At 42.9% G+C, this 26,435-nt stretch overlaps 2 protein-coding genes across 5 annotated transcripts in view; one reads left to right on the plus strand and one right to left on the minus strand.

The window, feature by feature from the left end:
• Window positions 1–30: 30 nt before the first annotated feature.
• On the minus strand, window positions 31–8,611 carry LOC139416177 (menin-like). 2 transcript variants are annotated; one of them, XM_071164530.1, is made up of 10 exons: window positions 8,457–8,611; window positions 5,859–6,379; window positions 5,404–5,612; window positions 5,072–5,200; window positions 4,548–4,588; window positions 4,283–4,370; window positions 3,957–4,093; window positions 2,770–2,902; window positions 2,415–2,579; window positions 31–1,657 (listed from the first exon to the last, which is right to left on the minus strand). In XM_071164530.1, exons 2-10 carry the CDS (start codon window positions 6,292–6,294, stop codon window positions 1,145–1,147), a joined length of 1,851 nt encoding a protein of 616 aa, XP_071020631.1. In that variant the 5' UTR covers window positions 6,295–6,379; window positions 8,457–8,611; the 3' UTR covers window positions 31–1,144. The 2 variants fall into 2 exon arrangements, with proteins under 2 accessions (XP_071020631.1, XP_071020630.1); XM_071164529.1 differs by lacking the exon at window positions 8,457–8,611 and adding an exon at window positions 7,728–8,025.
• A 4,392-nt stretch (window positions 8,612–13,003) lies between these two features.
• Window positions 13,004–26,435, plus strand: part of LOC139416178 (reticulon-3-like) — a 35,597-nt gene continuing 22,165 nt past the window's right edge. Inside the window, exons 1-2 of one of the 3 annotated variants that reach the window (XM_071164531.1) lie at window positions 13,004–13,467; window positions 20,037–20,084. In XM_071164531.1, the coding sequence (XP_071020632.1) occupies window positions 13,371–13,467; window positions 20,037–20,084 (145 nt within the window). In that variant the 5' untranslated portion in view covers window positions 13,004–13,370. The remainder of the gene's footprint in view (window positions 13,468–20,036; window positions 20,085–26,435) is intronic. The other 2 variants (XM_071164534.1, XM_071164532.1) reach the window with 2 other exon arrangements.

Here is a 26,435-nt window from a genome sequence, read left to right on the forward strand (position 1 = left end):
TTCCCATTATATTCAAAACAGAAAAGGGTATCATATTTGAAATTATTTTATTACCTGCAAATAAAACCAATGATCAAGCAAAATACTACTGTATGTAGCTTGTAAAACTACAGCAATACCCTTTAAACAGTGCATGGTCTTTCTGGTCACTTTCTAATCACGAGGTTGCCTATTGCAGCTCTGGCTAGTCTCAAAACTAAAAAAAGGCCACCTAAATTTGAAATAAAAAAGGCGGTGTATAAGGCAACCAATAGCTAGCATGTAAGAGACAACAGAGCAGGGTTGGACATTGTTACACAGTAATAGTCCGAATCACTTCCAGGGATTTCAGTGAATTTATCATCTAAACGCCCATTACTTTGGCTTTACAATAACTTCCACACAAGTCAATCAGAACTCAACAGTTGATGTGTGCCACTGCTCAGTTGATCCTCACAAAGTGACAGCATTTTGTTTTATTGTATGATACACAATCATTATTGAATCACAAGATTAAAAGGAGCAACTTGGTCAACATATGTTCAAACTTGATTAAAGTGACTACCTCCACTCTTAAACACACACGTTATGTGCTTACCGACCCTCGTATGGCCTTATTGGTAGGGCCCGGACGATGCCAGCATCACAATATTTTTCCATGGCAAAAATGAAAACACAAACCATACAAAACCTGCTGTACGTACAATATTGTACACTATAGCTCGGAAAATAAACAAATGTGACTCTGGATGCCTACAACTTAATGATTTATGTTTCCGACATTTGTTTCCTTGCCACAATACTAACGAGTATCGTGATACTGGTATCATCCCGGCCCTACTTATTGGGACTTATGATATGATTGCTAAAATAACCTTTGGATGAAAAAAGAAAGTAAATCGCATAATGCTCAGCAGATGCAAGCAAGTTGATGCGGCAGTCTTTTTTGTGCTGCCTCGCCTCTCACAATCACAGCACAACGGAAATGTCCCACAGACAGCCTCTCCTCGTTTATCTCCCAATGAAGAGAAAGTCTAGCCTGGTCCCAGATCTGTGTGTGCTGTATAGTCAACTCTTATGATAAATGACCATAAGTGTTGGCTTTACAACACAACTAGACTTGGGAACCATGCTAGAGGAATGTTCTACAGACAGAGTCCTCCTTCTACAGAGATTTACGCTGGCGCTTCATAAAGGACATGGTGTAGTCACCCGACGGAGTGCTCTTCTGCCTCTTCATCTGCACCTGTGACTGGGCGGTGAGCTGGAGCTTGATGGCGCTGGCGTTGACCTTGGGTGCAGACAGCAGCTCCTTCATGCCCTTCATCTTCTTGCTCCGGAAGGCCACCAGGGGACTCCCACTGGGGGAGGGCAGCTGCTTGAGAGGAGAGGGCACCGGGCTGGATGACTTGGCCTTGCCTTCGGGGTCTCCAGCGCGGAGCCCTGAAGAGCGACGCCGCGTCCCGCCCTCTCCACCTACTTTCTTAGCCTGGTTGGGTTGGGTTGGTGGTGGGACAGGGGTGGTGGGGGTGGATTGTGTTGGAGGGGAAGCTTGGTCTTCCAGTCTGGACTCACGCCTCGGGCCACGTCTCCGGCCTTCGCGAGGGTCCTCACTGGATTGGTCATCGTCGTCCTGGGGCTCAGGCTCTTTGGTGATGATGGACACCCTCTGACGGATCTGTGGATGATGTCCATACATTATATATACACACACAAAAGTATGTGGACACCCCTTCAAATGAGTGGATTTCGCTATTTCAGCCACACCAGTTGCTGACAAGTATATAAAATAGGGCACACAGCCATGCAATCTCCATAGACAAACATTGGCAGTAGAATGGCCTTACTGAAGAGCTCAGAGACTGTCTACGTGGCACTGTCATAGGATGCCACCTTTCCAACAAGCCAGTTTGTCATATTTCTGCCCTGCTAGAGCTGCCCCGGTCAACTGTAAGTGCTGTTATTGTGAAGTGGAAACGTCTAGGAGCAACAACGGCTCAGCTGCGAAGTGGTAGGCCACACAAGCTCATAGAACGGGACCAAGTGCTGAAGCACGTAGAGCGTACAAATCGTCTGTACTTGGTTGCAACACTCACTATGGAGTTCCAAACGGCATCTGGAAGCAACGTCAGCACAATAATCAACTCCATGATTTTGGAATGAGATGTTTGACGAGCTGGTGTCCACATACTTTTGGTCACGTCGTGTAATTTACATTGAACCCAATGTGAGGCAACATAATTAAAAGGCAAGAGAAAAAGAAAAAAAAAGGGATAATAATAACATTGTTTCAAAGGGATGTACCACTACCATGTACAGCCAACGTTTGTGGAAAGACCAAGTTAGATTGATTGTATTATGAGTGGAACACTAGATCTCTTTAAAGTAAATGGGGAAGGGTTTCGGATTTAAAATCCAGGTTTGTGTTATTTTACCTGTGGGTCAAAGCGACTGAGGGACTGGACCAGGTAGGTGGCCCAGCCAACATGAAGGACAGGGGTGGGGCTTCCCTCCTCCCACTTACAGATGCCGTCATAGAAACGCAACAGGTGGGCAAAGCATTCTGGGTCCTGGAGGGCAGAGGCCTGTATGGGCTGGTCCTGAGGGGGGTGGGTGGGGGGAAAATGTGTTATGGAGAAGAAAAAGGAAACCCTCAGAGAATAGCTTGAGAGGCAGTAACTGTAATATGAAAGCCTCATTCTTTGACTTGAGATTAAAATGAGAAGGGGAAACATTCTATTCCATTCTCATGTAAATTTCCAATGGTGCCTTGGTGGCGAGAGTCATTACCTTCTCTCCTCCCTCGCTCCCTTCTCCGCTCTCGGCGGCTGCAGCCGTCTCCTTCAGCAGGGTGGGGATGACGTCGTTGGCAATGTCGAAAAACTCCTTGTAGATCTCTTCGTCCTCGCGGAAGTAGTTGTAGCTGAGAGACAGGTGAGAAATCACACCTTGTTCTAAACACACATTGAAAACTGGCAATTCATGATCATCACCAATACAATTGTTCTGTTATTTGTTTTCCACATAAGCAGGACAAGGGGTATTAAAGGGTGTGTGCACTTATAAACACTGTTCTAGCCCGTCTTTTTGGCGGGAAATCAAAAACAGTATTGCAAATACTCAAAAACGTAACGTTTTATGTATGTTTGTAGATCACACTCCATGTTCCTTTTTGTCGTGACAGCGAACAGATGGAGCCGAGATTAAAGAACAATAGGTGAAACAGGAAAGGAAAGGCAGAGGGGGAAAGGGAAGGCGAAAGAGGAGGGACGGAATGCACTGACTGCTACACTGCTCTGGGCGTGCCAGTCTCACACATGCTAGAGAAGACAGAGAAGGGAGGGAATCAGCCCCTCGGATGTTCCCTGTGATCCGGTCGGTCCGACCTCTAAGAACTAGTGCCAAGGCTGGATGGTTGGGAGGAAGTTTCCTGTGATTGGATCGTTTTTAGTTAGACAAAATTCTACCCCTGGAACACGTGCATGCATTAGGATCACTGAAATCATAAGAAAAAGAGAAGCGTTTCAACCTATATAAAAAGTTATATAACGCCCTAGAAAATGGAAAAACTGCCATGCAAAACCTCACAATTTCAGACAACTTGTTCCAGATTTGAGACGACAAACTAACTAACACCATAAAGTACTGAGGAAGTATTCAATAACATTACCGCTAGGGATCTGCTGCCCTCTGCTGTCAGAAAGGTGAAACAGCAGCTGGTGTAAATCGTCAATGCGTACCTCAGCCAGAGATGGTCAACGGGCTTTGTCTCAGCATCCATGCAGATTTCAATATAACTTATCATACCATATAAGGCATTATCATAACCACCTAACAAGGATTTTTAAATGAATGATGCTAAAGGTTATTTCTGTGGGTCAAACACACTTATTGCAATAAGAAAGACAGTTGACACAGAGCAGTAGTGTGTAAGATGCATAGAGAAGGTAGCCAGGCTAGCTGCTCCAGTAACGTACTCCTGCATGACCTGTGCAGCCTCGGCCCAGGCCCCCAAGGCCTCCCGGACCTCCCTGTGTCTGTAGTGGTAGCCGGCCAGGTACATGAAGGGGTAGATGTGCTCGTTGTTGTAGTACTTCTTAGCAGAGTTCACAGCCTAGAAACAAAATAAACACACTTTAAGCAAACATATTCACAATGATGACATAAGTTAAGGAGTAAAAGCCATTAAAAAAAAAAGAAGCAATTATTTAACAAAGTTAATGAAATAACCTGTATTTTAAGATCATGACATTTTGACAAAGTTTTTTTTTACAAGAATATGTACAGCTCTCCACACACTCACTTTAAGGTGGATGGCGTGGGGGCTCTCTTTGCCAGGGATGGGCTCCTGGTCCTCCAAGTCTGCCAGGGTGCCCATGGCCATGGGGTATCTGTGGAACAGCAAGGGAAAAGAGCTCCAGATGGTTGATTTGACAGGATAAGAACCTGTTCACCACAGAAAATAATGATTCATTTGGATAGAACCATGAGACATTTTCACTGCAACAATTAAAAAAACAACTGATAGTTTTTCCAGATACTTTTTGGTACATTTCAAAAAGTATCACCTTTCCAGGTCTCCTCGCTCGTACAGCAGCCATAGAAGCCTCTGTGCACGAAAAAGATCAGAGAGAGAGATAGAGAGAGATCAGAAAGAGGACATCACACAGAAGCACTGATCACGGTAAATATAAACTACAGTTGGGGCATGCTTGATGTCTTGGACTTTGATGATGCCGACAGGTGCAACTCTCCCCTTACAATATCAGGAAGTCCTATTCATTATATCACACGTGCTTGTGCAGGGATTCCCTAAAATGTTTGCGTCAGGGACCCCTTGGGCTCCCGAGTGGCGCAGTGGTCTAAGGCACTGCATCTTAGTGCTAGAGGCGTCACTACAGACACCCTGGTTCGAATCCAGGCTGTATCACAACTGGCCGTGATTGGGAGTCCCATAGGCATTTATGTTCAAAACAAATATTAATTTAGTAGATATATATATATTTTGAGATCTGGCCATGGACCCCCTGACCCCACTTTGGGAACCCCTGTGCTAGTGTACATCTATTGTTAATATTGGTGGTGGTCTGACCTGCTGAAGTTGTAGCATCTCGGAGCTGTCAGTGTGCAGGTCCAGAGAGGGGTTGATGGCACACACCATGAAGGCCACCTCCATGTTCCTGTTACACTTCATATAGGAGCCCTTTAAGTACAGCCAGCTCTGGGGAAGGGGGAGAGATGGGGGTTAGGGTTGAGAGGTGTTGTGTTTTACTCTGTGATTACAAATGCAAGGTGTGTGTGTGTGTGTGTGTGTAGAACAGCTGTTATATGTAGTTGATATGTAGATATATTAAAAAAGGTATGTGAGAGTGCATGTTATTATAATGTTTCTGCGGGGGACGGAAGTATCGTTATATTACTTACCCTCTCACCGACACCGGCAGCAACTGTCTGCCCCCTCCGGTCCTCGTTGCCCTTTCCGTGCCAGGTGACCTCTGCAGTCTCCTCTCCGTTCTTGCCAAAGATGACCCAGGCGTGGTCCTCGGACAGGGCCAGGTGCACGTCCAGCAGCCCCAGCACCTGGCATGCTGCCACCACCGCAAACGCCACCCCCGAGCTGTCCAGCTTTGTGCCTGTTCAAAATGACAAAAATATGATAGATTATTTGTAGCTTTACCCCTCTTTCAGACAACTGACTGGTGTGAGGATGGACACACTGCAATGACACATAAAAAGGTTTGTCCAAGAAATATAGCTACTGGGCCACAAATGCAATATAGCTAATCATCCAACATAGGAGACTATCAATACTATAGATCATATTCAATTAATGTAGTGGTACCCCCATATAACCCGTCCGTGCATCTAATGACCCCTACCAGTGATGAGACTGAAGAGGGACTGGATGTGGGCGCGGTCCTTAAAGTAGGAGCGGCTCAGGCTGTTCCAGATGACATCAGATACTTTCTTCACCAGTTCCCTGCTGGACCCGCCAGCAGGCCTGCGGTACTGGGACAGATCCACAGCGCCCCGGATCTGGGCTGCGAAGCGCTCGTGCAGGGCCGATAGCATCCCTAACTCCACTGTAGGAAAGCAGGAGTTTGGGCAGTCTAGCTCCAGCGGCTCAAAGCACACCCCCGGGACGTTAATTGGTATGACCCGGTTGACAGCCAGGAAGTGTTCTGCAAAGCCCAGGACCAATGAGAGAAGGGCTAGGTCCGGTTCAGATTTACGGAGCTCCGCTTCAAACAGGGCAACCACGCCACCAATCCCCTTCAGGGGAAAGTGCTTCTTCTGGGCTGAGTGTAGCCCCATGTTGACCCCTCTCCTCTGCCACAGCTCAGTCACTCACTTGGCCAGTGTGTCTTCTCTACTCACAGCTGTAGTGATGTCATAGGGGCTGGATGAGAGCAATGTGGAAATCAGTACCAGCACACACCTTAAAATCACTTGAGCTGTATTTTTCCTTAAGATTCAAATGTGGGTTTTTTTCACTATGAAGAAAATAGAATAGACTAGGTTGCCTTAGTGGGCGTGACATTTATCCACTTACCCATTCATTATGCAAAATGTGCTTAAAAATTGTAAACTAATACGGGGAACCAATATTGATATCTGATACAAAACTGGGTTAAGTTAAGAACAAGGTTTTCAATTAATAACAAATCCAGATTTTTCTAGCTAACTAACTTCTCAAAGCGCTAGTAGTGCATTCATATTTCTGCGGCCTGGAGCATGCGCACAAGTTAGATACATGCACAAGCGGCATACTTGCCGAGCATGTTTAGCGACATGGTTCTGCGCAAGCTTCAGGTGACACCAGCGGTTTGAAAAGTTTGTAAATATACTTCCCTGTTGATATATTGTCTCACATTACTACCACCAAAAGGACCAACCGCACAGACAACCGGTGAAGTACATTAAAATATAATTGTATTCAACATTCTGGCTAGTAGAGGTCGCGAGAGTAAACCTTCCTGATTCAAACGCTCATTCTTGCGCCTTAAGAGGCTGCGCAGGTATCACTTGATTATCACTACGACAACGGCTTCCAGGAACAACAATATTTACATCTTAGTTATTCATAAAATGAATTAAATATGTTACACTGGTCACTTTAATTATGTTTAAATACTGTTTTCTAGTCCACCCTATTCAACTATTGCTGTGCATATTATTCTGACCACGTCCTTCAGATAACGATACTAACGTTATATATTCTATCCACACACGGTCCATCATGTCTCTACATCCAATCACACAGACAGATGTGTATTGTTAGCAATTGCTGCACTGTTGGAGCAAGGAACACACGCAATAACATTTGCTAGACATGTGTATGAGACCAATAAAATGTAATTTGATTTCTGCCTTGGCGTAGACTTTAATGCAACTCAACGTCGGGTTTCCAGGCAACTAACTACAGTAGCTAGGTAGGTTAGATAGTTTACTGAAACTGAACGGTTACAACAACCCACACAGGACCGGAAAATTAAAAACATGTAACGTTAGCTAGCTTATTATTAAGATTAATTTCTGGTCAACACCAAACGTGCAGGTGGAGGCAATACATTGAAGCTAAAACCGGCAGCTACAAATATGCAAATATACTATGCAATATGGCTAGCAAGCTATGCTAGCAGTAATCATGCCAACATGAAAAACACAACTTGTGTATTTTAATCTACATAAACATTACCAAACTCATAGCCCGCTCATTAAAATGTACAAATAAACCTTATACGCACCAGTTTGTTGAAAGCTGCACCCACATGTTTGTGCTTTGCCGCGCAGTGCTATGACTGTGTTAGTCTGTTCAAATCGGTCAGAACTCGAAGATTTGGCGCGCTTGCTTAATCTTACATTGTGAGTCGCGCTCAATGCAATATTAGTTCAGAGTATCCGTAGATCTACGAAGCTGCACGCTCAGTTTGAACTAACCCCCTTGTTTCTGTGTTAGTGCTATCAAAGATTATGGATATACTGACAAGATACGTCTCTCTCCGCCCTAACAATGGAGTCGTTGTCCACGGCACGGCGGGCTGTCTAGTTCCCACGTATCCTTTTTTGGATTGGTGGACACATCTCATTATTGTAATTCTTTTTGAATATTCGAAAAGGGTTGACGATGTCAACCGCCTGTATTATATTCAATGGAGAGAGAATAGTCTTTTTTTATTAAAAAAAAAACTTTTGTGAGTAATGTTTACTGTAAATGTGTATTGTTTATTTCACTTTTGTTTATCTATTTCACTTTCTTTGGCAATGTAAACATCTGTTTCCCATGCCAATAAAGCCCCATACATTGAAATTGAGTGAGTTGCTTTGCTTCTAGCCGCATGTCATGAATACCCATAGCAATCTCCGACAAAAAGTGTTTTTTCTCAAAGTTGCCGTAATGTCACATGTCCTACCTATCAGTACACTACAAACAAACCAAGTATAATTACATTTCTATTCAATCAAATAAATCTCACCTAGGAAGTAAGCCATTCATTTTTGTTGTTGTTGACCAAAGTCGACTCTTCTTGGCCTCCATACAAAAACTCATTGCTTGGTGTGCGAAACAACGAAAATACGCCACCTGTTGGATGGAGACAGATGCTCCGCCGAGTTGGGTCTCTTCCTCTCTGGTGCTATCCAGAATATGTCCCATAGAGCATGATAGAGGCATCTAGTTGCCAAAAAAATGCCGGTTTACCATGGGAGCACCATTTATTTTTTATTAACCTTTATTTAACTAGGCAAGTCAGTTAAGAACAAATTCTTATTTACAATGACGGCCTAGGAGTGGTTACGACAGATTTTTACCTTGTCTGCTTGGGGATTCAATCTCACAATTTTTGGTTACTGGCCCAAAGCTCTAACCACGAGGCTACCTGCCACCATTGAGGGCTTCCACCATTTTAAAGTAATCAACTGGGTGGGATTTCCTATGGGTTGTAGCCTCTATAGAGTGCCACGGTTGAGATGTCAAATCCTAGCGGTCAAAACAGGGAAATGTTTTAAATCATTTTTCAACAATTAATTTTTCCCATAGGGCATGTTAGAAACTGGATTTTAGGCTGTGTTTCGTGCAGGCTGACTCTGGGGTGACGTTTTGATAAACATGTAAATCTCTCTCGGACAAGGTGATTCATCAATATAAATCGGCTCTATTTACCCTTGATGTGAAAATACTAATTAGCATCAAAGTAGACATGCAAAACCACAAATCCCTGCACTTCATCTCTAACAGAAGCCTTCGCTGACAGGTATTGTGTCAATTTAAAACTTGCACAAGACAGTTCACAGAATTGAAAGAAATGTATACAATTGATTACTACATTTAGCTAACAGATAATTCATCCAGGGATTCTTACCCTTGCCTCGATTCGGCAGTCTTGTAGTTCTTTATGATAGGCTAATTAGCGTTTCATTTTAGGGGGTAAATACAGGCTAATATATTGATAAGTCACCTTGCCTTAAAGAGATTTACACGTTATCAAAACGTCACGCCAGGGTAAGCCTACATGAAACACAGCCCTTATTTTAAGTGTTTCTAAAGTCCCCTATTGGAAAAATGAATGGTGGAAAAACAATTGAAACCATTTACCTGTTTGACCGCTCGGTATTATGACTCATACTGTGGTACTCTATGAAGCTGTCATAACGGCACAGATATAAGACGAGTCCTATATCTAGCTCTATGCGACGTCCCTAACCTTAACCCTAGGGACGTCCCAAGGATCCCAGATAGCAAATACATTGAATTGTATCGAACTTCCTTATCGACTGAACATATGCATTTATGGAGATGTAGTTCAACATTGCACCATTTTTGCCAAAACATCATAATAAGGTTCACCGGCAGAGGGCAACATTATAACGAGATACTGATACATTGTTACAAAATGGGAAAGTCTAGCGATAAACATTACATAATTAAAAAGAGGCGTGTACACCCCCCGTGTGAAATGGAATGGTCTCGCAAAGCTATGTTTTGTTGGACATAATAGGCCTAACATGTTTCAATGAATTGTTTTTATATTATTGTTTGTAGAAAGATTGATCATAACACATGCATACACTGGGCTTCTTTTTTATTATAGCGGTAGTATTTTATAGGCCTATTTCTCAAAGCAGATTCAGCACATTCTCAAAGCAGAAAAAAATAAGGTAATGTTTGTAATAATAAAATGTGGTAGGTATTTTGCCATAAATAAGCTATGCATAAACATTGCATTCGGAAAGTATTCAGACCCATTTACTTTTTTCACATTTTGTCATGTTACAGCCTTATTCTAAAATTGATTATATTATTTTTTCCCCCCTCAATCTACACACAATACCATATGATGACAAAGCAAAAACAGGTTTAGAAATGTTTGAAAATGTATTTAAAAAAAAAACTTAAATATCACATTTATATAAGTATTCAGACCCCTTGACTTTTTCCACATTTTGTTACGTTACAGCCATATTCTAAAATATATTACATTGTTGTTTTCCCTCATCAATACCCGATAATGACAAATAAAAAACAGAAATATCACATTTAAACAAGTATTCAGACCCTTTGCTCAGTACTTTGTTGAAGCACCTTTTGCAGCGATTACAGCCTCAAGTCTTCTTGGGTAAGCTTGGCACATCTGTATTTGGGGAGTTTCTCCCATTCTTCTCTGCAGATCCTCTCAAGCTCTGTAAGGTTGGATGGGGAGCGTTGCTGCACAGCTATTTTCTGGTCTCTCCAGAGATGTTCGATCAGATTCAAGTCTGGGCTCTGGCTGGGGGCTCCACTCAAGGACAGAGAGACTTGTCCCGAAGCTACTCCTGCATTGTCTTGACTGTGTGCTTAATAAGGTTGTTGTCCTGTTGGTAGGTGAACCTTCACCCCAGCCTGATGTCCTGAGCGCTCTGGAGCAGGTTTTCATCAAGGATCTCTCTGTACTTTGCTCTGTTTATCTTTCCCTCAATCCTAACTAGCCTCCCAGTCCTTGCCGCTGAAGAACAACCCCACAGAATGATGCTGCCACCATGCTTCACCGTAGATGTGACGCTTGGCATTCAGGCCAAAGAGTTCAGTCTGGGTTTCATCAGACCAGAGAATCTTGTTTCTCATGGTCTGAGAGTCCTTTATGTGCCTTTTGGCAAACTGCAAGTGCGCTGTCATGTGCCTTTTACTGAGGACTGGCTTCCTTCTGGCCACTCTACCATAAATGCCTGATTGGTGGAGTTCTGCAGAGATGGTTGTCCTTCTGGAAGGTTCTACCACCTCCACAGAGGAACTCTGGAGCTCTGTCCAGAGTTTCTCTGTGGACAGAACCCGAGTGAACATCGGGTTCTTGGTCTCTGTGGACAGAACCCGAGTGACCATCGGATTCTTGGTCACTGTGGACAGTACCCGAGTGAACATCGGGTTCTTGGTCACCTCCCTGACCAAGGCCCTTCTCCCTCGATTGCTCAGTTTGGCCGGTCGGCCAGCTCTAGGAAGAGTCTTAGTGATTCCAAACTTCTTCCATTTATGAATGATGGAGGCCACTGTGTTCTTAGGGACCTTCAATGCTGCAGAAATGTTTTGGTACCCTTCCCAGAGATCTGTGCCTCGACACAATCCTGTCTCGGAGCTTTACGGACAATTCCTTCGACCTCATGGCCTGGTCTTTGCTTGAACATGCACTGTCAACTGTGGGACCTTATATAGACAAGTGTGTGATTTTCCAAATCATGTCCAGTCAATTGAATTTACCACAGGTGGACTCCAATCAAGTTGTAGAAACATCTCAAGGGTGATCAATGGAAACAGGATGCACTTTGAGCTCAATTTCGAGTCACATAGCAAAGGGTCTGAATACTTATGGAAATAAGGTATTTGTTTTTAATTGGTTATGCATTTGCAAAAATGTTAAACCTGTTTTCGGTTTGTCATTATGGGCTATTGTGTGTAGAGTAAGGGACAAAAGTAATTTCATCCATTTTAGAATAAGACTAATGTAACAAAATGTGGAAAGTCAAATGGTCTGAATACTTTCTGAATGCACAGTAGGCTATGCCGCATTCACGTGCTAGTGGGAACTAGGAAACTCTGAAATTTCCCGACTTGCTAACTGGTTGAACGCAGCATGTGTATAACTGAACCAGAATCTGGGTGAATAGGAGATTTCCCCTTTAAGCCCAGGAAGCACACATTCAACTTGTCACTCACCAGCTTTTTAAGCATAATAATGTCAAAATACATTCAGTACTTACCAAAGAATGGAGTTTCACTGAGAAAGTTGTCAGTATTGCCCTCACGGCCGGTATGTACTTCCAAAAAAGGTCTAAGTAAAAAGGTACATGCAAGTATTGTTTTTGACCAAGTGCACATTCACCAAATCCACCTCTTCTGCACCAATAAAATCAGTCATTACCGCCAAGCATAGGTCGGCTGATCGAAAGGTCATTGATTTTATCTGCAGAGGAAGAGGCAAAGCGAGAGGTTGCACTCTAGCTATAATCTATCCAAAATAAGCCCAAATGTGTTTTGCCTGCCTTTGGGACAACGACTCCCATTGTTAGGACGGAGACATGAGCATCTTGTTATTATATACAGATCTGTTTTATCACCTACAACAGTCTACTACAGAGGAGGTTGGTGGCACCTTAATTGGGGAGGGCAGGCTCGTGGTAAGAGTTGGAGTGAAATGGTATCAAATACATAAAACACATGGTTCCAACTTTGTATTTAGACCCTTTTTGGAATTACCTACCGGCAGTAATGATGATAGTTGCTCAATGAAACTCCATTTTTTGATAAGTAGGCTACCTAACATATTTTGACATTACTAAGCTTGAAAAGCTGGTGAATAGCAAATTGAACAGCTACTTTTCAGGCTTAAAGGAGAATCGCCATATTCAACGTCTCATGTAAGGCCAGATTCTGGTTCAGTTTATAACTACAACTAGTTAAGTCGAACAATTCCGAGTTCCCTAGTTCCGAGTAGCACTTGAACGCGGCATATAACGTGCTGTTGCCTTGAAACGCAATGAGATAATGTTGGGTATTGCCCTTTAAATGAGCCAATGGCAAATATCAATCTCGGGTATATTCATTCGCCAAACAGTTTGCAACTAAAACTAGAGTTTCTATTGGACAGTTTTAGGTCGGTCCCTCCCCGTATCGTTCAGTTTTGCAACAGAATTGGCGGAATGAATACACTCCTTGTTTTGCTCTCTCGATCAGTCCTCAACCATACAGTGCCCTCCATCCACACAGTGCTTGGTACATGCGCGTGAAGGTGCACAGGCTCAGTGACACTGCGTCCAGGTCTTGGGGAATACGAGGCAAGTTGGAAGAAGACATTTTAAGGACAGCAATAATACACAACAAATTCTCGCCGCCACCGTGCAGAATTTTTTGAAATTATAGTAAAATGGCAGATCCAATGACCCAGTCCGCCCAGATATCATCGTCGCAGGGGCTGGCCGATGGACAAAACTCTGTTGCGGCCAAAGACTCAAAAATGTCCGGTAAGAGAAAGCTGTACCTAATTCAACGGAAACGTTGAAATGGTCAACATAGACATTGTGTTTTAAACTTTCAATAACACAGGTGCTTTGAGATAAAGTAGCCCGTTGCTTTAATGGTAGACCGTCAAAACCACGATTTTTTTTTTAGGTCGGTAAAAGGAACGTAAATGAAAATAGTTGCACTTATTTTTTTCGTTTGTTATGCAGACTTATATTGGCCTCTTCCCTGTAGAGACTTTAAATGGTAAAGTTGTTGAAGAGGGACAAGTGCAGCCTTGTAAGCCGATATGAGGCAATTTTCTTCATTGTGGGCGTTAAAAGGGTGTTAGCCTAAATGCTCTATTAGAAATTCTGCTAGACCAGTAACCCGTTATGGAATCGAACCATATTACACTGGCGAGAAATTGTTCAAAAACACAGATAGTTGGCTTGAGAAACACGCACCACGATTGGATGGAACACTAAACCAGTCTCCCGCTGGTTGCAAGGCTTCGGGGGGCTGTATTTTGTGTGCTTTGTCAACGTCCCCCCCCCCCCCAACCTCTAATTTGACCTAACTTTTTATTTAGTATCAGACAAGGGAGCAGAACATGGTGACACATTTTACTCCCTAGTTGGCCGCGGTGAAAAGGCTTCATGTTGCGGCGACGGTAATCTGCACTGCAGATGCATTGTTACTGGGAAACGGCAAATGAAGGGAGGACCTCCAAATCGTATCGGCATTGGTAAACAAACCCATGCGATGAGATTAGTGTTTCACAGTCCAATCCCTCTCATTCGTTACAACGATGCATTTATTCTATGGTCTGTTTCTAAAAAAATGTTTTATCTTAAAATGTGTAGCCTACTGTAGCCTTTATGGCGTGTTCTAAACAACGAGAACCCGGGAAATCTCTGACTTCCTACTAAAGCGTGTTCACTTATCGGAGATTTCCGAGTATTTAGTTGTTTTGAACTCGGCATGACACCATGTCTTGTTTTGATGTCATATCTATGCCAACAATAAAGCAAACATTCGCTAGTTATCTAACCAACAACTGTAACGATGTATTTGAGACAAGTTCACATTTATTTATGTTTTCAATAAACATTTAGAGACAAAATATAGTTTATGTCAACGGTCTAAGCCATCCGTCTTTTTTTGACCCATAGTTGCGCACTCGCCGTATTTTTTTCCGGCACTGAGCAAATTTCACGTCTGATGAGCTTGAACGTTGAATGTTTACTGTGAACACTGAGGGTGTACCCGCGTTAAGTTACAGTTTTAAGTGGCCAAGTAGGCTACTGTGGCTATTTGATCGTAATGGGGGCTTACCAGATTGGCCTACAATGGAGAAAATTCATCCCATAACATTTTAACATGGAAATAGCTGTTCTATCATTCAGCCAATGTGTGGTATTCAATGTAGGCCTACATTTCATGAGATTTAAAAAAAAAAACACGTGCAGGGCTTGACAGTAACCTGTCTATCCCCTTGTCCTTTAGACAAGGAGGTGACTGAACATATTGTTGTTTGCTGCAAGAAACCGTTTTACAAAATAAAATGCAATATTCCCTTACCATTATTACAGAAAATCAGACAAATTATACTACCGTACCTTATTCAAGCCAGTCTCAAAATACAACACTGTCCCTTTAAGACAAAACCAATCTCTTTACCTGACAAGCTTTTCAAAGATGTCTAGAAATGTACACGTTTTTTGCTTTTGTAGAGAGCAATCACTCCCCTATTGCTCACTACTAAAGATCTATAACTGGGCTAAGATCTCATTAACTGGCAAAGGATATGAATAAAATGTGCACACATGGCTACATGCATCTCTTGCTTTGATCTCAAAATAAGCGCATCTACTCACGACCGCTCATGCTGTAAACACAGTCCAGTTCAAAGTAAATGGTACAGATCCATACATGGCATTGGTCTATTTGCATATAGGCTTCCTGTAGCTGTGATTGGTTATGCTACACCGGTCTGTATAGAGTACGGGCTGAGTCATGTGTGTCATTGTAATATGCCGATGCGTTCTGCATCTAAATCTCTTGCATAGTTTGTTTTGTTTGGGTATGTTGCATTGAAAGTGACTATTGCATTGATTCGATCGCAATTGCCACAGTGAAGGGAAACGTTGATAGTGTTAACAGGGAAAATTCTAGAACATTGGTCACCAACCTTTTCTGAGTGAAGATCACTTTCTGAGTCAAATTGCAAGCCGAGATTAACATGACTTAAAGAATGTAAGCATATGCAACATTAACCAATTAAAAACAGTACTGTAGCAATGAGGTTTGTGCAGTAAGCTATAGGCACATACATTAGCACCGCATATTGGCTTTGCTTGAATTGCCCTGTCATTGCATTGTTGTTTGGGCCATTTAAAAATATATATATTTCAAACTTTGAGGTAGGCTATATGATCACACTGATAATAAATCCGTTGTTGTATTACTTTTGAGGCAGGCACAGCTGACATTGAAATAATTAGCTTTTTTATTTTTATTTCACTGGGCTGATGGTGCCTGCATCTGATGGTCAGTTTCAGAGGAAGGAGAGAGCAGCAGACTGAGGGTCCGCCTCTCACCGTCCTTCCGCTCTCCCTTTCCTCCACAGACACTGACCAAAAAGGGACACCTTCCAACTGATAGCGAATCTCGAGTTGCACCTCATTGCTTCTGCCTCATGCACAAATTCACGTTGTTACTCCTATGAGCAGAGAACTTGAAATATTCCTCAATATTAAAAAAGACAGAAGCCGCTAATAATAACAACAACGCAAACCTATCAATAGACTTTCCTACTCATTCATTACTGCTGCAGTGCTCATTGTAGCCCTGAGTGGAAATGGGAAGAAGGTGTATTTTATGGCTTATAAAAGTGTTGAATACAAAGTGCCGAGTAAGAACTTAAACATGAACTCACTCCTAAAAACAGGAGCTCTTTTCTCTATTCATTTGCAGTTTCTCTCTAGTCTTGTTTTTGAAATCTCACAGTATCAACTTTGCTGTAGCTTTCTTTTATACCTTCTACGTTACTGCACACACGGTACTCTGAGCCACCCGATTGGCCAGCGGTAGGGCACTTGATTTGCTCCCCCTGGCCCAGTGGGAAGGCAGAGTTTGTTCCTTCAGACACATAAAATGGCAACAGTGTGCCTACCCAGCACGCAGGGCAGCTGAATCCGGTGCACCTACTGCTAACAGCCCAGACTAATGATGGGGGGGAAAAAGGCTTTATCGACTAGGAATGCCTTGGAAATCGACCAGTCGATCACGACCGACCGCTTGGTGACCACTGCTCTGAACTTAACTCAACTTTCTATCTCGTGCCTCTCTCCAGCGGGCTGGTATTTCTCTTGCGCGGCAGTCCTGGGGGAGCTACGCGGCCATCTCGGGCTACTGTGCACCCTAGAGTGAACGTTGCCATCTAGGCCCATATGATGAAAACAAATGGACACTCTTGCCTCTGCAACGATCTTCAAACTGACAGCTTATATGGTCATTAGGGAGGGGCATTTCAAATCTATTTCATTTATCTATTCAGCTAACCATGGCTTAAAAGCATCCGTTAATAACAAACCTCATTTTAAATGTAGTTTACTGTATAGAGTATACAGCTCCCATTGCAAATTGGGAATGCTTTCTGTGATCTGTATTAGACTGAATACCAGTTGCATTGTCTCAAAGTGGTTATGTTACAACAAAGGTATTTACTAACCAATGCATGTTTCCACGGGGAGAATAATGATCCATTTTATTCTGTTTTGAAAGTGTAGCTAAGGTTTTGAACAATTCTCCCAAGAAATTGGCATTTGCCTTGCATTTGCCTTGCATTTTTCTGAAGTAAATCCTTCAAAGCAAATGTTCACGTGTTCTTTCATTTCACCCCAGTCATGCGGAACAGTCCCTTGCTGACTTATCGGTGCCATTTTCTTCCTCACCTTGGCAGTATGATCAGGCAATCATGACACCAAAGATGTCACTGGACCCTTGCTGCCACTGTCATACAGTATCAGATGTCACATGGCTGTGTTAACAAAGCACCCAGTCGAGATGAATCCAAATGGAACTATATAAATCTACTGAATCCAGCAGAGTTTTCAGCTGAATGGAAGAGGGCCCAGACCAGGGTAGTGCTGTGTTATTCATTGGGTCTTTTACTTTGGTGTCATACCATCTGTTGGTGCCCAGTGTTGCACCAGACTGCTCGACCACTGGTCAGTCTCTCTTAGGCCTAGTACTTCCTTCTCAACACATTTGAGTGGCATTTGTTGCACTGGCCACTAAGGAAGTGACCTGAGAGATCGTAAGGCTCAAGATATCTTGCGTCTACAGTTGCATTGAGTCTGATTGTCAAGGGTTGTTAAGTTCATGAAAAGCATCCCCTATTCTTTTCATGTCTCTTTGACAAGGTGATTGTGCAAGCTCTGTCAATGGAACCGTTTATCTACGACAGCAGGCAGAAGGCCATAGGTCTACTCTTTTAGACTGTGTACAGAAGAATTCACGTTACAATGAATTCTGAATGAGAAATTATATTCATGGTGTCAAACCTGCAATTGTTTGAGTCGGTGCTGTATTTCATTTCTTCCTGCACTGCCAGTAAAACCAAAGCAACTTTTGGAGAAACATTATTCAATCTCATCGATAATGTCATTTTACCGACCTTTATCAATGCTAAACCCAGTGCTCCACTGGCTCTCCGGTTTCATAGGCTATGCACATTTGATTGCGTTTCTGCACCTGTTTTCAATTAGAATGACGCTCAAGGTCAGAGACAAGGACGAGGTCTATGCTTAGTTTGACAGACACGTTCACTTCCAAATGACACTAAATATACAGTAGTGACTTGGGAGTCCTTTGGACTTGTGATCTAATCAGGTGAAATGCTGTATTTCCCTGAGTAGGGGTTCAACATGCTGCTGGTTTTACCTGGAGAGCGATTAAAGTACAGCTGCATGCTGAGGAATGATCTGGAATCTAGTCCTATGCAGATATGGCTGTAGTTTATGTGAGAGAGTCCGGAGAGAACATGGGGTACTTTCGGCTCCCTTTCCCTCTGTGCCATTCTTGTTCTATCTCTGCTACTCATTTTCTCCCTCTCTATATGGCGCAGGCCATATAATCTCTAAGGTCAGTGAATCGGGCTGAGGCAGCAAACTGACCCCGGGGGGATATTTGAGTGTCATGTCTTGGCTCTCCTCGGGAAGGGACAGAAATGCCTGGCGTGACTGGGATGCCATGTTAGGGCCTCCTCCAGTTCCGTATCATCGGCCCTCGGGGGCATAGTCCTACATCCAGATCTAGTAGTTGAGTATAGGGCTGTGTAGTGCCAAAGCAGGTTCTCTTCCTACTCAGGTCAGCTGCCCGTGATAGATTTGTCACACGGCTGGAGGTGTTGGAAACATGAGCTATATGAAGCCATGTTTAAACCTTGTCTGGAGCCATGGTCCCAGTCTGTAAAAAGGCACTTTTTTGTTGCCTTGTTTCTCTTGCATAGATCTTCTTAGATAAGTGACATTTTGAGGATGGCTTTTCTGTGGACGCTTTGGTCTGAAGTGGTTCTTGCAATGGTTTCAGGCCATTTGGAAATGTCAGCGAAAGAAGAAGAATGTTGACTCATCTCTGATTGTGGGAAAGAATGAAGGTGTGTCATAGGGAGGATCAACGTGTCTGGGCGAGTCTTTTAACAGAGGACTGTTGTACAGCAAGAGCTCGCCAACCTGCTCAGCCAGTCTCTGATGAGATTTCCGGTTGGGCGACCATATTGCTTCTTGATCATCCAGCTCATGAACTTTACATACCATCCCACTCACGGTTGAGAAAATTCTCTGGAAAGTCTCCCCTCGGTGTTCCCGAACCGTGGCATGTGTGAGACGGAAAGAGCAAAGTCGTGCACTTCTTGTTAGTTTGATATAAATGGAAGCTGTTTGATGGTAATGGTGCTCTACAAAGGCTGTTCTTGTTCTTCAAGATCACATGAGATTCAGAAGTGAGGCAGAAAATGTGATCACTCTCTGCATAATTGCCATCAAGTGAGTGCAGTGTTGCTGCTTGGTTGGCATCAGGTGTCGTAAACCATGGGAGAAATACGTGCACATTGCAAATAAATTGTGTGGAAAATGCCATATAATTGCCTGTTATAAAATGCATTGTCCGAAGCATCGTTGTTATTTTTGTGTAGTAAAATAGAGTTTGTGTTTGTCATAGTTTGTTGTTGGTCATATCTCTGTTATTGTCTTCTCTTTGCCTGCATAGGAAAAGTTAAGTGCATGGTTCTAAATTGATTATAGGTGTTTATTGGTAGTACATTTGTGGACGCTAACAGTTGCATGGGGTGAGAAAGAGTATATTAGTAGTTTTTTCACTGTAGCTTCTGACACTAAGTTTATAGAGCATATTGTACAGTTCTATGGTTGCATAATGGAAGCCCCACCAGGCATCCAGCTAATCAATGTATTTTGTTTTTGTTAATGTTTAAAGTTGGGCAGGGTGGGTACGGGTTGTTATGGAGATGGGAGTTATTTTCTCCCACTGTAGGATGTTCATTATTCTGTCCTTTTTATTTTTTCAGATTCCTTTCTTTCCTCTTCGCCTGTATCTCTCATTCAGTCTCCGCAAGGCAAGTGTATGGTTCTCTTACGGTGCTCGCCTGCTGTCCTCTGTCCTCCCTCTCCCTTTATCTCTCTTTCTCTGTCCTTTTCTCTTGCTCGGCTGCCACTGTAATGCCTTCCATCCCTCTCTCGAGTGCCCCTCTCCTCCTCTAGGCCAGACCAGACCAAGAACTTCATACTAGAGGCCTGCAAAGAAACCTGCTCCCTATCATCCCCCCACTCCGCAATCTTCAACCCACCCCCACCCCGCTCCTTCCCTCTAGAAGCCCTGTAACGTCATCCCATCTGTTTCCTATGCTGCTGACCCTCTGCTGCCTGCACTAATTGCAATTTAGCAGGGCAGCGTGGCCCATCCCTCTTTCAACAGTGTCTGACAGTTGGAATTTTTTTAACCCCCCCCTCCCCCCAACTGGAGGCAAGAAATACTCTATTAATAGTAGCGAAATGGCTAACCCCATAGCCCCTGACTGACACCAATGGTGCATGTCGAGGGAGAATCACTGTTTTTAACGGGAGTTTGAGATCAGGCTCAAAAACGGTTTAATCTCTGCTGCCAGAGGAAAAATCTCTTCGGGCATACATGTAATGTACCCAACCTAGGTACCATATTGTCTACAGTATATAGGCTAGACACAGCCGGATACGTGATGGTGATTAATCCACAGGTCTAATTGCTATGTACAGTAAATGAGTAAGCCATCTATTGTTGGTGTCGTGCTACAGTACGTTGATTCCCAATGGAATGTATTGACATTCCCAATTGGAATAGAGCTGTTCCCAATGGAATAGATTGGAATAAATTGGCATCAAACACTTGAAAAGGGTGACCTAGAGTAGCGTTATATACTAAAACAAGCAATCCAGTGTAGAAGAGCAGAGCATGTTTCAAATTAGTTTAGTCATTTCCCCCAAGCTCTCATACTCCCCTCCAAAAGCAACCTGCTCTATGTTTTTACCCCATCAGAAAACTGACAAGACCTAGAAATCAAAGATGTGGGGAAAAAAACACGTCTCCACTCCCCACAGTCTCACAGCAAGCTGATCCATTTCCAGTCTTTACTTTCTGCTCTGTCACATTATTTAGGTCAACGGCACTGTAGGTCCAAGATAATCCCAAGATTGCCACTTATTTTAAGAAAGCAGAGAGAAGTTCAAGATCACTTTGTGTGCGGGAGGAGCTAAAACTCTAAAAATGGATCAGGTTGGTTGTCCCAGGGGACCCTAGCTGTCCTTTGATAGATTGGCCCCTTCCCTCCAGGCCTTAGGCCCTATCTCTAGAAGCCCCCCTCCCCATCAATCCCGCCCCAGTACCATCACCGGCACGGAAGGATGAGAAGAACTGTGAAGGGATCCACTCCACTCACTGCTCTATGCCTTCTCCAGGCCGGGGTCTGAGCCCTGGACCCTGGCTGCTTGCTGTCCCACCACCTCTGCTTATGGCTTCTTAGGCTTTTTTGCATGTGACCTCTGCTGGAGCCAAAAAGTAGGTTTTCTTTTATGGTTTCATTGTTTAGATTGAGTTCTTTTGATTTTCTCTCTTGATATGGCTTTTTGGGGGTTTCTTTTCTTACAACCCAATTTTGTAGTATTTATAATAATACAGTGTTTTTTTTAGGTCTAGGAAGTAACCTAAAGAATGGATAGTATAGAGATTATTAAACCCCCGACTAGACGGGCAGAAACTGAACATCTATCCTATGTCGTGCTAGGATATTCACACAGTCAAACAGTGAGCTAATCACACAGTGAGGGAGATGGGCCTTGGGACCTATTCCCTCCATCACTAATTGGATATGACAGGGCTGTACCCAATGGAATTTGATCTCTTATCATTCTGTGATTCCTCTGCAGCAAAAATATTTGGCTGGATTCAGACTTGTTTTTGCGAATGCTTAACAATAACAGATTGTTAGGCCTACCACCACGGGATTTGATGCACAAGTGGAATGTGACTTAGAGGCGCAATATCCTCTTTGCCTTGAAGTGCATATGTAACATGCAGTTCTGGTCCTTATAAAGATATCTAGCTTTTGCTTGACTGGAGGCAAACGTGCATCCTAGCTAAGATGGAATCCTTGATGGAATTACTGGAAGACTGTCTTATCAAGTAAGCAATTTGACTCCTTCCCATAGTGTCAAAATGATTGAGGTGATTGAGACTTTCTCATCGTGAAGAAGCACATCCCTTTTAAGTTGCCTTTCTAGGCATATTGTGAGATGTTAGTTGGCCTGTGCCAATGATTGTCTATTATATTGACAAATAGTCAAGTGACCGCTCTAACGATGGAAATGCATGTCCTCAAAAATGGAAGGCAGGTGGGAGGAGACGATATCAAGTTGGACCATTCTAGCCAATGAGAAGGCAGATAAGCGTGTGAACCACAGGCCATAAGAGATATAGGACTCATCTTTGACAGCATCTCCATTTTAAAGTAGTCGATCGTGATTATTGAAGCAGTTGCTTGGGACATCTTGTGACTGTATGGTCCTTGTCCCGGTCCAAACCTAATCTCCATTTTAAAGCAGTTAATTTTCTTTTGTCATTGGCCTATTGCTAACCAACTAATAGGAATCCCCATCCAGTTGACTACTTTAAAATGGTGGAAGCCCTCAATGGCAATTTCCATGCTAAAACGGGTTATAGATAGTGAGGACACAATCGTGGATATCTCTGACAACAGGCACAATGGCAATGTTGTTATTTTCAAAGTTGGTGAAATGCCATCAACTTATCAGTGCATTCGTAACAACCTAACATTATGAAACATCTATTCGATCAAATAAGCGTTGCATAGCAAATTAGAAATAAAACAGTTTGTTGACTAAATTCGACACTGTCATTGACCTCGTTACAAAAATTCCTCACTTCGTGGCCTTAATTTCATGGACAGATTTTGGGCAGAGTAAAACCTCTCGCTTTGCCTCTTCTGCTCTGCCTCTGCTCAACAGTCCATTTAAAATGGGGTTTAGTAATGAAAGTGTCCCTTTTTGAAGCCCACACACTTTAACACTCTCACTCAACTCCAATGTCTATGCGGAGTAGATTGCGTAAGAGGAGTGGGGCGTGGAAGTGCAGTGATGCTCTCCTTTGAGGATGAATGAGTATTACCAAACAGTTCAAGTGGGTGACAATAGATAAAACTCCCCTTTGACAGTGTTTCTTATGAAGTGTTTTGGGTCGTGTTATTAGTGATTACAAAATACTACAGATAACTCGTTGATGCAAGTTGTTGAGTAGGCTAGTTTATGAAATGTACGGTAACATTTAATATGAAATGAAAACACCATTGATTTGTTCTTCTTTCACACATTTTGGACTAATTCGTATTAATGTCCAGTCTGGTTTTTATAGCTGCCAATTCTCCATGTTCGCTTGTCACTGTGTTGAAATTGACAGGGGGGACCATGGGACTGAAAAGGGATCATGTGATTATTGCAGACTATATATGTAGGCCCCCTTGCCCCAGGATACCTGTGGCACTGTCATTGGAGGGGGATCCTTGTTCCAGTCCGATTCTAATGTCACCTCTGCTCTGGCACGAGGAGTTGGAGGCGGGTTAGCTCGCTTAGTGACGTGATTGACAGACAGCAGCACAGGGGGGGGGGGCATTCATTATTTAGGAAGCCTCCCCACACCAGGGGCATTGTCCAGCTTTTTCTCTGTGTTGTGTTAGCTGGGTGTTTAGAAAATCTGGCTGCGTTTTACAGGCAGACGAATTCTGGTCTTAGTTCTACTGATGGGTCTTTTGACCAATCACATCAGATATTTTCCCATCAGATCTTTTCAGAGATGATCTGATTGGTCAAAAGACCAATTAGTGAAGAAAAAGAAAGGACCAGAATTAGCCTGCCTGTGTAAACGTAGCCTTTGCGGTTCAGTTACATCTTCCTGTTGATTTAACAGATAGCAGGGTAGACAGAGGCCAGTAGAGTGCAAGTTACAGCCATGAAAATTGTCTCATAGGCCCTCCTCTGCGAATGGGACAAGTCCTGTAAATCAATTACGTTTTTCATTCATTCAGCTTTCTATTCGTTATATTATTTCTTGCTCTAATGCTTGTCTACATTCCAGGGATGAGTCATTCAAGTACATTAAAGATATTGGATCTGCGTTAAACTGCTTGATTAATATCCCACCTCATTTACAGGATTGAGGTGCGATGCATTAACATGACTATTATAATGAGCTCTGCATTACATTACTGCATTACGTACATACATCTGCAGTATTAAAGACATCAGGAAGTGTATTCCCCTTGGTATGTAGGCCTAATGAGGTTGTGCTCAAATGGGAGACACAGCTCATGGGTAAAGGATGTACAGTGGGTCTGTAATTATTGGCACCCTTGATAAAGATGAGCAACAAATAAGTACTACAAATACTGAGCTATAGTGTATGATAATCATTTTTTACTAATACTATTGCTCAGGGAAAAATACAGTACCGGTCAAAAGTTTGGACACTCATTCAAGGGTTTTTCTTTATTTTTTACTGTTTTCTACATTGTACAACAATTGTGAAGGCATTAAAACTATGAAATAACACACATGGAATCATTTAGTAACCAAAAAAAAGTATTCAAAGTAGCCAGCCGTTGCCTTTGACAGCTTTGCACACTCTTGGCATTCTCTCAACCAGCTTCACCTGGAATGCTTTTCTAACCGTCCTTGAAGGAGTTCCCACATATGCTGAGCACTCGTTGGCTGCTTTTCCTTTGCTCTGTTAAGTGCTGGTTAAGTGTGCCTTGAATTTAAATCAAATTGTATCTGTCACCGAATACTTACCGTGAAATGCTTACTTACAAACCCTTACCCAACAGTGCAGTAGAGTTAAGAAAATATTTACTAAATAAAAAGTAACACAGTAGAATTACATAACAATAACGAGGCTATATACAGGGGGCACCGGTCCCTGAGTAAATGTGCAGGGGTACAGGTTAGTCAAGGTATCTTGTACATGTAGGTAGGGGTAAAGGGACTATGCGTAGATGATAAACAGCGAGTAGCACCCGTGTAAAAACAAATTGGGGGGGGGGGGGGGGGGGGTCTATATATATATATATATATATATATATATATATTAGTCCGGGTGGCTACTTGATTAATTGTTCAGCTGTCTTTATAGCTTGGGGGTAGACGCTGTTAAGGAGCCTTTTGGTCCTAGACTTAGCGCTCCAATACTGCTTGCCGTGTGGTAGCAGAGAGAACAGTCAATGACTTGGGTGACTGGAGTCTTTGACAATTGTTTGGGGCCTTCCTCTGACACCACCTGGTATATAGGTCCTGGATGGCAGGAAGCTTTCCCCCAGTGATGTATTGGGCTGTATGCACTACCCTCTGGAGCGCCTTACGGTCAGATACTAAGCAATTGCCATACCAGGCGGTGATGCAACCGGTCAGGATGCTCTCGATGGTGCAGCTGTAGAACCTTTTGAGGATCTGGGGACCCATGCTAAAAATAAATTAATCACAGACCGTGTCTCCAGCGAAGCACCATCACACCTCCTCCATGCTTTACAGTGGGAACCACACATGCATAGATCATCTGTTCACCACCTCTGCATCACACAAAGAAATGGTGGTTGGAACCTATTCGGTAAAAGACCATCTTCTGTATACCACCCATACCTTGTCACAACACAACTGATTGGCTTAAACGCATTAAGAAGGAAAGAAATTCCACAAATGAACTTTTAACAAGGCACACCTGTTAATTGAAATGCATTCCAGGTGACTACCTCGTGAAGCTGGTTGAGAGAATGCAGAGTGTGCAAAGCTGTCAAGGCAAAGGGTTGCTACTTTGAAGAATCTCAAATATAACATATTTTGATTTGTTTAACATGTTTTTTTGGTTACTACATGATTCCATATTTGTTATTTCATAGTTTTGATGTCTTCACTATTATTGTACAATGTAGAAAATAGTAAAAATAAAGAAAACGAGTAGGTGTATCCAAACTTTTTGACTGATACTGTATGTTTAACAGGTAATAAAAATGAATCTAAAAAATATATGGGTCAAAATGATTGGCAACCCTGTGTTCAATACGCCAGCACCCTATCTGTCCGAGGATAACGTCACTGAGCCTTTTTCTAAAAATGTTTCATGAAATTGGAGAACATATTGGGAGGGATCTTAGACCATTCCTTCATACAGAACCTTTCCAGATCCTTGATAACCTTTTGTCCGCGCTTATGGACTGCCCTCTTCAATTCAAACCACAGCACCGCCTTGATTTTGAGCAACGTCATTGGCACTTGGATTGAAACCAGTTCTATGATCAGATGACATGAAAATAGAGCTCTTTGGCCACGCACACCAGTGGTGTGTTAGAAAAACAGAAGCAAATGCAGAATAG

Source organism: Oncorhynchus clarkii, chromosome 9 (genome assembly GCF_045791955.1).
Source record: "Oncorhynchus clarkii lewisi isolate Uvic-CL-2024 chromosome 9, UVic_Ocla_1.0, whole genome shotgun sequence".
NCBI lineage: Eukaryota > Metazoa > Chordata > Actinopteri > Salmoniformes > Salmonidae > Oncorhynchus > Oncorhynchus clarkii.